Raw genomic sequence first — 11097 nt, forward strand, 5'->3', positions numbered from 1 at the left:
ATGGGAAGGGCAACCATGAAAGAACTAGAAAAGATCCTAAAGTGTAAAGATATATACAACAGAGCACTAAAGTCAGAATGGTTCAGGTTATTGGATTTCCTATTACCATAGGAGCTGGACAGTGAAGAAAGCGGATAAGAAGAAAATCAAGCCGAGAAGCAGTGCTGGAGAAGAATGCTTAGGAAACCATGGACAGCCAAGAAGATAAACAAATGGGTCATAGAACAGATCAAGCCTGAAATTTCCCTGGAAACCAAGATTATTAGACTCAGGCTGTCCTAGTTTGGCCACATCATGAGAAGGCATGATGCATTAGAAAAGACAATAATGCTAGGAAAGGTAGAAGGTAGCAGAAAAAAGCAAGACTGCATGCCAAATGGATAGACTCAACCAGAGATATCATGGGCCTGAATTTCCAGGACCTAGTAGAAGACAGAGGGTCTTGGAGAAATCTCATCCATAGGTTTGCCATAAGTGGAGGAGAGCAGCTGGCAGCAACAACAACAACACCTTGTAGTCCGCAAAACTGTGACATAACACTGTCTTTTGGATGGGTGCGTTTCTCATTGCCCTCCCAGTCTTAATGTTGAATTCCTCAGTGAAAGCAGGGTGACCAGATGTCCTCACCGCCAAGGAGAACAAGGCACCACAAAATATAGGTCCATTGAGGAAAAATGTAGGGCATGACCAAAGAAAAGCTCAAGAACACTCCTATAAATAAATGTCAATGAATGCTTCTGAGTCATGCTCCAAATGGAGGACAGTGCCATGGCCTGTTCAAAGTGGGGTCGAACTGAGTTATTTCTACACTGTAGACCATTGATTCAGCCATAATGGGGCTGAAGTCCCAAATAATAATAATAATAATAATAATAATAATAATAATAGGTTTTATTTGTATCTCACCTCTCCACAGAAGGCTCTAGGTGGGTTACAATAAAAATACTTAATTAAAATACATGCTGTATATACTGGACTATAAGTCAATCTCATGTATAAGTTGAGGGGAAAGTTTAGGGGCCAGAATTACGGAGAAGTTGAGGGGAAATCTTAGCAGTATGTGACCAAGGATTTAAAGGATGAAGCAAAGGAAAAGGATGTTAAAGATCTTTAAAAATGTTGACAGGCATAACCATTTGTGCTCACCCTAAAGGCTGGGCGGATGAAATACTGGGTTTCCCCACAAATAAGAGACTGTCTTATACAACACTATGAAGTAGATGTTAAAATGAATTAAAGTAGACAGGATTGGAAGGCCAGAGTTTGGGGGTGAGGGATGGAGGGGTCCAGGGCCAGCCTTGCGCCCCCTGCTGCCTGGATCTGCCTTTGCCCTGGGGATGCTGGCTTCTCTCTCTCTTTCCCTCCTTCTTCCTTTCTTCCTTCTGCTCTGGGCCAGGGCTTTGTTTTCCTGCCGGCGGCGTCTCTCTCTCTCTCGATCTGGGCTTCCTTTCCAGAGGCTGCCCTTATCTCGCCCCGCACGTTGCCTAAGAACACAATGGCAGGGGCTCCGCAGGAGAGGAGGCTATAAAAGAGGCGGCCCAGGAGGCAGCCAGCCAGATGCTCCAGAGAAGAGCCCAGCAGCAGCAGCACTAGCAGCCTCTCCTCTCCTCTCCAATCCTCCTCTTCCCTGCTGCCTAGCGCCTTGCCAAGCCCTCTCCAGCCTCAACCACTGCAAAAGGGATCTCCTCCTCTCACCTGGAACCTGGCGATGGATTGCCTGCCATGGACCATCCTCGCCCTCCTCCTGGTCCTCCTGAGCATCCCCCAGGCAGGTAAGAGCAGCAGCAGCCAGAAGAAGGAGAAGGAGACCTTTCCCTTCTGCTTCTTCTGCTTCTTTTTAAGAGTCTTGGGTCCTGGGTTTGAGTGATTGTGATGATGCTGATGCTTTCCTGGCAAGGTTCATTCATTCCGAGGGTGGCTTTGCCCTTGCCATCCTCTGAGGCTGGAGCGCTGGACTGGGACTCTGGAGTCCTGGGTTCAGATCCTGGCGCAGCCATGGAAACCCACTTTGGGCGAGTCACACTTTCTCAGCCTCCGAGGATGGCAAACTCTCTCTGTAGAAACTGGCCAAGAAAACTCCGTGAGAGCGTCGCTGGAAGTCCGAAGCGACTTGAAGGCACCATCATCATCATCACCATCTATCATCATCATTATTCTGTATTACGGATGCTAAAGCAGGCACCCTTGGAAAGATAAAGACGGTGATGGTGATGGTGAGGATAGTAGCAATAGCAAGTGCATTTCTATACCTGGCTCCATGCTCTGGAATTTGGGGATTTGTAGCTTGGAGAGCCATGTAGCCTCCTCCGTGAGGGAGCCCTGGCGCCACAGCAGGCTCAAAGTTCCCAGGATTAAATAGCCTGGAGCCACGGCAGTTCAAGCGGTGTCAAACTGCGTTGATCCTTCAGTGTGGACGCAGCCCTACATTTCTTTGCGCTTTGTCAGCCCTAAACCGAAGGGAAGCTATACCTGAGAAAATGCTCCAAGGGAGGAAATAGCTCAATTTCTTCTCATCTGGCATGAAGGGATTGGCTGGGGGGTCCTCCATTTCCCGGACATGTCCTCCATTTCCACCTTCTCTCCAGAAGGAACGTCAGAACCTCCTCCATTTGGAGCATGGATTTATATTTCTGTGAGTGGTTTCGTTTTTGTTTTTAGTTTTTCTTGGGTCATGTCCTACATTTTTTCCCTTGAATGTCCTCCATTTTCCAGTGCTTTGTCCTCCTTTCTGTGTAACACGTAGCTGGGGGAACTTTGGGAGATGCTCTCCAGAGGCCCTGTAGAACTACACATCCCAGGATTCCATAGGACGGGAGCACTTAAAGTGGGGCTCTTGAAGTGGCAACACACTGTTTCTTCATGGTTGCAGACACAACGCAGTTTGACAATGCTTTCGCTGCCATAGGATTTGTAGTTTGGTGAACTAGTTAGCTGTCTGTCCAAGAGCTCTGGTGCCACAACAAACTACAGATCCCAGGATTCCATAGCATCGAGCCATGACAGTTAAAGTGGTGTCAAAATCCATTATTTCTACAATGCAGATTTAGACTTGGAAGAGGCTCCACTTATACTGTAAAAATCATCCAGTTTGACACCACTTTGAGCACCATCTTACAGAATTCTGGGATTTGTAGTTTGGTTAGGCCCCAGCCATCTTGGGCGGAGATGGCTAAAGACCTTGTAAAACTACAGATCCCAGGGTCCCATAAGATTGGGGCAACCAGATATCCACCATTCTGCCTTGGAGGAATTCCAAAGAGGTCCTCCATTTGGAGCATCACTTAAGAAGCATGAATGTATAATTCTATATGAGTGCTTTTAGCTGTTATTTTGTAAAGTCCTACATTTCCCCCCCCCGAATTCCCCCCCCCCCCTTTTGCCCTGCCTTGTCCTCCTTTGGAGTTAGGACCTCTGGTCACTCTGCAGAAAAGGGACCTACAGCCCTTAAAAGTGATGTCAGGCTGCTTTCTTCGTAGCAGTGTAGATGCACCCAAGAGGCCTCAGCCTCAACCAAAGTCTTGGCTGAGGCTGAGGCAGCCTGGGGTTCCTTTCCAAATCTCCTGCCTTTTACCCACTCTTTATCACACTAGGGTTGATTTCGGCATTAAAGAGAAATTAAAGCACATTTAAAGCATTCCTCAAATGAAGTGGCAATGGCGAGTAGTTCTGTGAATGATTATCACAACCTGTTGCACAAATAAAGTAATATCAGAAGTGCATTGTTGCTGAAATCCTGAAAGTAAAAAGATGTGCGTTAATGCTTCTTTGTGACCACTTTAATGGTGGGTTTTGTGCAACATCGCATGAAATTGGTATGCGTCATTATGTGATTTTTCATGCCTCCATCCTTTGTGCGCTCACTCACCGCTTTCTTCCCTCTTTCTTTCTATTGCATCTTCTTCTTCCCAGGTGGCGCAGAGCTGAGCCTTTTTGGGAGCACAGAGAAGCCACCGTCCGATGCTCTATCCTTGCCTTTGCGCCGGACCAAGCGTTGTTCCTGCTCCACCCTTTTGGATAAGGAGTGTGTCTATTTCTGCCACCTGGACATCATCTGGATTAACACCCCTGAGTGAGTCCTCCCCCTCCTCTGCCTTAAGCCCTTAATGGAGTCGCTATCTTGCAGAGCTTGCAGCATCAGTAGCCTCCTGCCAGGCAGTACTGACTTCATCCACAATGAAGAAATAGTCCAGTTAGCTTCCAAGATCAGACAGAGTCTCTTAGCAGTGATTCTCAAACTTTGGTCCTCCAGATGTTTTGGACTACAATTCCCAGAAGCCCCAGGCAGCTTGGCCAACAGTCAAGAATTGTGGGAGCTGAAACCTAAGAAACATCTGGAGGACCAAAGTTTGGGAATCGCTGGTACTAGTGCCTTTAGCATGTCTTAAGCTGCATCATCACTGCAGAATTAATGCAATCTGACATGCCTTTAACTGCCCTGGCTCCATGCCATAGGATTTTGGGGGTTTTGTAGTTTGGCTTAGGGCACTGAGCTCTAGTTTGGCAGACTGGCAATTCTGGGCAGTGTGCCCTTCCTAGGAATGAAAAGACAGGAGTCTCGGGGGTTATTCAGATGGGTTTTTTTCAGTGCGACTATCCAAATAATCTCACTCACCCATTCCAGTTTTGATATTCACACTATTTATTTTAATCGGAACCACATCTCTCTAAGTTCTGTTGCCCACACGTGTCAGCACTGCAAATAAAGATGGAGCTGCTGATGCGGATGTATTCTAAACACATTCAAGGCATAGAGAGTTTTATTGCAGTTTATCCTGGCTCTATTCACACTGGTTATTCACACAATGTGAATCTTTTACAAAAACCTAGGGAAACCACCCCCAAGATCAGGTTAATCTCCCCCCCCCCCCCCCCCAAAATGGGTGCATTCAAAATGCATGTGAACAACAAAGATTCAACCCACATTCTACTAGAATTATTTTGATCATCTGCATAACCCTTTAGGTGGCAGGGAGAAGTGTGGAAGTTTGGGGCACCTGGGCCTTTCCACCTCAAAAAGTTCTTAACTGTTAGACATGCTAGGTTGTGACCAAAGATGTGATAGAGAGGCTAGTAAAGGGGTTCCATATTATTGAAATACAGACCAAAGAAAAGGCAGCCAGACTCTCCCCTGCTCCTTTCTGCATCAAGGAATGAAGGGACCCAAGTTCTGGTCTGCCAGGAGAAATAGCAGGAAATCTCTCCATTAATTTACAGGCCAGCATTTTAAAATAAAGTTGGAGATTTATCATCTTTTGTCTAAGTCTTCTCAGTCAGTCAGAGATACATCCCATGGCAGTACCACTTGAGGCGATTCCCTCTCCATAGATAAAATTAATTGTACCAGGCCTCTTCTCCATTGCCTCAGAAATGGAAGAGGCAATAAACTCCCTGGTGAAGGACCCAAACAGTGCCAGTACTTAATTTCTAAGGAGATTGACTAGGTTTGGCCCAATATATATCCCTTATTCCTCCCTTATCTACCTGATGCTAGCAAGCAGAGGGACCTCAAAGAGCTGCAAAGGGGAGATCTAAGTGTACCTGAGATTTGGCATCACCTTAGCACTATGCCCTTTGAATCTGGTGGTCTTAGCTCTATGCACTCAAAAAATAAAATAAAACCTAAACAACCCTGACGATGCAATAAAAGTTGACATCAAGGCCGTGCTGTCGGAAAGAATCACTACCAGTGGAATGCCATTGGATTTGGGTGTAAATCTCCTAGGGTTTACTGCCACGGAAGCATATCCCTTAAGCATTGTGGCTGTAATCCCTGAAACCGATAGGATTTGTGGCAGCCATAAGTATTCAAAGTTGGGGCCCCGGCATATTACTAGGAGAAAAGGCTTCTTCGTAAAAAAATAAAAAAATAAAAAAAGATATGGAGGGTTGTAATCGATTTCTAAAAAGAGCGTAAAAGTCCCATTAACTTCAATTTAAGGATTCATTCAAAGTACACTCAGTACAGTAACTTGGAGACATACTTAACTATTGCAGACTTGTACTAACCTGGCCTTAAAGTAATTTTAAATGCTTCTGGGCATCCGCATATAGGGTTGTCTAACACAGTCATTTTAAAGCCAGTTCAACTGTTTGTTTTGGGCAGTGGGTATGTCTATAATCTTACTTTAATTCATCCATAAACCAACTAGTTTACAGAAGTGTTGTAATTTTAATGGATTCTTTTAAGACAAAATCTGGCCACATTCTTTCTTTGGACTCCCAACTAGCTTAAAACAGTAATGTGAAGAAGGGTCTGTGGTTAACCATCTTGCTTTACAGATGAGCAAAGAAAATCTTAGATCAGGGTAGGAAACATACAATACTCGAGATGTTGCTGGACTGCATGTCTTAGCAACTCCAGCCAGCAAGCGCAATGGTGAGGAATGCTGGGAGCTGCAGTCCAGTATTATCTGGAAGGATACATAATTCTTATGCTTAGCACTAAACCATTTGAAGTAATTGTGTGTGTGCAATTCAAAGCATTCTGATAAGTGTACTGAAATACATACACATTTTAAAAGTTATCTAGCACTAGCATATACGTAGTGTTTTAATAACCATTTTAATACATAGTTGGGATTGGGTTTCTTTGCTAAATAGACAGGAGCAATGAAAACCTTCTAGTATTTATTTAGGACAGACTTTGGTGGATGCTGTTGAGTATGAGGTCTACATATCAAAATATCTCATGTTTATGTAGATGCAAACCTGTGTCTGAGATTACACTTCCTGACAAGTGTAAAGTTACTAGTTATTAGTTAAGAAAACTGAGTAAATATGTTATCAGCCTGAGCAGTTTTATTCTTGCAAAATAAATTAGAACCCTAGAGTTCCTGCAAATGAAATTAATGTTTTCTTTCCTCTTCTTCATAACAGGCAGACTGTGCCATATGGGTTGGGAAGTGCTTCTCGAACTAGACGCTCACTGGAAGATTTACCTCTTCGAAGCCTTCAGGGGTCTCCGAACAGATGCCAATGTGCTAACCTGAAAGACAAGAAGTGTACCAACTTCTGCCAGGCTAGAAAAGAACACTGGTATGTACTAATGACACCAGATCCTATCTTATCTTGGAAGCTAAAATGAATTCCAGGTGTAAGCCACCTCTGAGTATTCCTTGCCTAAGAAAGCCTTATGAAATTCATGGGGTGGTCATAAGTCAACAGGCAACTTAAAGGCATGTGCACACACAGCTGCACTGTTTTGTCCTCTTTTGCCTGTGCTGTCAGGAACTAAGTAATAGATTGCAGTGTACTTATTCAGCCGCATAAGTATTACTGAAAAGGTTCTGAGCAGAGTTTGGGAACCCATCCTGGTGGGAATCTGTGATTTGTTGTCTAAAGATAACATTTCCATCCTCTAAACCTGATCCACAATGACCTGAAGAGGTGCTGATGCTACTACTAAAATTAAGAAAGTTAGATGTGTGTATCTGAGTTTTCAGAAAGCTTAATATTTAGCTACAAAATCAGAGCAGTTTAGTGGATAGTTTATTAACTTTACACAAGGATTCAAATCTTTGTTCAGCCTAAACTACCTGCCAGGTGGTTGTGGTAGTGCATAAGTTTGGAGGAAGGGAAGGATCTAGATATAATTAATAAATACAAGAAAGTTGTACAGTCTGTGTATGGAATGTAAATTTTCTCATAGCTGTGCTTCATTTTTTTCTTCCCGACACATAACAGGATACAGTCCACTATAGAGAAAGGATGGAGACAACTTCCTAAAGATGGAGACTGCAAAGGGTTTGGGTGTGCATTCAGGCAACTAACCAACAGCAAGAAAATGAGAAGGTGAGTTGGTCCTTTTCATCCATTGATTGAAAAAAATATCTTTGCAATTGATTGCAAGACACATTCCAAAGAGACATTGGAAATGTAATATGGGGTGTAGGGTAAGATGACTGCTTCACATGCCAGATACCAAGGGCAGGGACTGGTGGTGAGATGCTATTATCCAGCACACTCTGCACCTTACAGCCTGGAATAGAAATCATATTGCTCTCCAGATATTGTTGGACTGCAATGCCCAGTAACCGTAGCCAAAATAGCCAATAGAGAAGAATGCTGGGAACTGAAGTCTAAAAGCAACTGGAGGGCAAAATGCTAGCTACCCTGTCTTAAGCTATACCAGTGCCCTTGGCTGTGGTGGAGGACACAGCACTGCCACTAAGTCTTGAATTAAGGCTAAGCAATCTCAGTCCAGTTCGCTTCATGACTCCGTGAGTCGTAAAATGCCATGGACCAGTTCTCAGTTAAAGCAAGATGGATCCTTCACATCATATCCATAAAGCTTTTTCTAGCTTCTACCTTCAAAACACATCACAGATCCATGGTACAAACAGCTTTTGACACAAACACTAACTTGGTTCCATTTCTCAAAAATGCACGCACAAGGCATTAGGAATTGTTATACAGTATCTAAGAAACAGGATCTGAACACCTGTATAGAGAAGCGGCTTTTTGGCTGTTTTGACAAATAGTATTTTACTCACATGCAGGATCCAATACTAAGCATAAGCTTTTCTACAGATAACAGAGGGTATTGCAACTTTCCCTGCAGGATTTGATAGTTTACTTGTGTGCATCACGTGAGAGATGTAGTTCACCTTACTATCATTTATACTGTCTGTATGAGACTTATGCCACCACTTCTGCCTTTGATGGCTTCGGGAGAGAAAGAAACGTTCTTTTTAGGAGAAAACTCTCCTATGTAGTCTTCAGAACAAACAGCAAATTTAGTGAGGAAGTTTACTATTTCTTTTCTTTGTGCCAGGGCAAGATGGCAGCTTTATAAGTTTATACTGGACCAAGTTGTGTGTAGGAACATCTGTTTTTCACATACATTCTCCAGAGCAGCATGGGAAAGTAACAATCTTATAGCATCTGTGCTTAACAATTTGTAATATTCTGCCATAACATTTTTGTAATAATGAAAAATTTATTAGATGAATATACAACTAAACAGAATAGAATGCATGGTTCCTGTGTCTATAAATGCATTCCTATATCATACACATGGTATCTTAACTTATTTAACTTCTTGTTTCTGCAGATTAGATACCATCAGTAACAGCATCAAAGCATCTTTCAGTATTGCCAAACTGAAGAGCAGGCTTCACAAACCAAAGCAGCTGAAGCATAACCGAACATATAAAAAGCAAAATGTTTGGGAAAGCCTGAAGACGACATCTTAGTGGAAAGATCACCAACCCTAATCCTCGAGTCATCAAGAATTACTGACAAAGCATTGCTGAAGCTCTGTTTTGACTTCTTAACATTCCACTCCTGGAAGAGATCAAGGAGTGTTGTTCTAAATATTAACTCTCTAAAGGTAAAGGAGGGCCCAAATAATCTTCCATTTGGACAGATGACAAAGCAGTTAAATACTGCCATCCTCTTGGAATTCAGCTGTGCGGGTTGGGTCAAAGATTGTTCCTTCAACTGACTTTTTTTGAGTGGACTATCAGAAGAAGAAGGGGTAAATTTGGGCTCCAATTGTGAAGAGAGGGGAAAACTGAAGCAGTTGAGTTCATTTAGTTTGACAGGCTTCAGTCAGAGCAGCTCAAAATGCAATGCACAGCTGTTTTGGGATCAAGACGATCAGAAGTGGAGAGGTTAAGATTTAAAAGAAAAGACTTCTGTAGCTTTGACTCTAAATGCAAATTGACTCTGCAAGTTTGATCAGGAGCCATCTCCTATCTAACAGGTCTACCTCACATACTCTGGATTGCACTCTTGCCGAAGTGTTGTTCTAACTTTTTGTGACTTTCATATGTCACCCAAAGTCTCTTATTTAATTTTTTTTAAAAATAGCTCACGGACACCTCTAGCTCACCATTTAGTTCCATCTGAATTTTCAGGGCTGTGGATCAAAACTGTGCTCTAAAACTGATGGGGAAATAATGTTACAGTTGTCTATTCTAGACTTAACACAGTTTTGGCAGAAGTAGGCCTCACTGTGTTTGAAATAATTCTGCTTAGAATGGAGGCATAAAGGGGTTTCCATAAATGGGAGATGAGCATATTTTGAGAAACTGCATGAACATTTACAATCCAAAGATGGTAAGGTCTTACAATGTTCAGTGTAATGTGGAGATCTGAATAACCAGTATTCTGATATGGGGCTCTGCTGCCTGGACCTGATTTCAACAAAAAGAGAGGTTCCTAGAAAGCAAGAGATATTTTAGAAAATCTCTAGAAATGGGAGAAAGTGAAATGTGGCTGTTGGTTTAAAAATAAGGCCAAAGGTTAATATTTAGTTAATGTTAGTAGGAGTGAATTTATCTGTTCTGACTGAATTTGCTGAGTAGGGTCTGAACTGGCTTTTGTATGATGTGCTTTTATAAAATCTATCTATCTATATATAATATATTTATATCATGGAATTGTCATTATATTTGCTATGTTGAATATACATTGAAACAGGCCATATTGGTCTATGCACGTCTTACATATTTCTGTATGAAATTTGGGAAATGCCTTATGCCTGTTAAGGTAACATATGAGAAATAAATATTTTAAGTACTACAGTGGTGTCTTTCATGATGCTGTTCAGTTGCCTAGACTAAATGACAGACATTTAGGGAGGAGGAACATTTTACACAATGGTTGATTAGCCCACTTTTAATAAAACCCTCTGAGTTCTGTCTTGGAAGAGGTGGCAACAGTCTAAACCTCTTATTGAACAGCTGCTTAGAATGCAGCTGGTGGCACTTTTCACAACCTGTAGCTAATGGTGGTGGCAAAAGCATCACCCTTTTGTCAGGCTGCTGTTACAGTTACAGGTGTAGTGAATTAAAATGTGACCACACTGTTGAGCCAGCATGGTGTTCAGCTAGGACTCTGAGTTTGATCTCTGCTTGGCCATGGAAACCCACTGTGTAACTTTCAGCAAGTCCAGTCTCATAGCCTGAAAGAAAGGCAAAGACAAACCCTCTCTGAACAAATCTTGCCAAGAAAACCATGTGATAGGGTCACCATAAGTTGGAAACAACTTGAAGCACACAAAAACAACCACCAATTTACCCTATTAAAACACATAGGATGGCTTTGTGTCCTTCTTTATAGAGGTCAGTCCTCTATTTTGAGTCGATCTGA

The 11097-nt window shown here is 42.6% G+C and overlaps 1 protein-coding gene across 1 annotated transcript; it reads left to right on the forward strand.

Moving 5' to 3' along the window:
• The first annotated feature begins 1572 nt into the window (after window positions 1–1572).
• Window positions 1573–10513, forward strand: EDN1 (endothelin 1). The gene is made up of 5 exons (XM_042461480.1): window positions 1573–1772; window positions 3910–4069; window positions 6877–7035; window positions 7684–7791; window positions 9053–10513. The coding sequence occupies exons 1-5, from the start codon at window positions 1709–1711 to the stop codon at window positions 9192–9194; spliced, it is 633 nt and encodes a 210-aa protein (XP_042317414.1). The 5' UTR covers window positions 1573–1708; the 3' UTR covers window positions 9195–10513.
• Window positions 10514–11097: the final 584 nt, after the last annotated feature.

Source organism: Sceloporus undulatus, chromosome 4, assembly GCF_019175285.1.
Source record: "Sceloporus undulatus isolate JIND9_A2432 ecotype Alabama chromosome 4, SceUnd_v1.1, whole genome shotgun sequence".
Lineage (NCBI taxonomy): Eukaryota > Metazoa > Chordata > Lepidosauria > Squamata > Phrynosomatidae > Sceloporus > Sceloporus undulatus.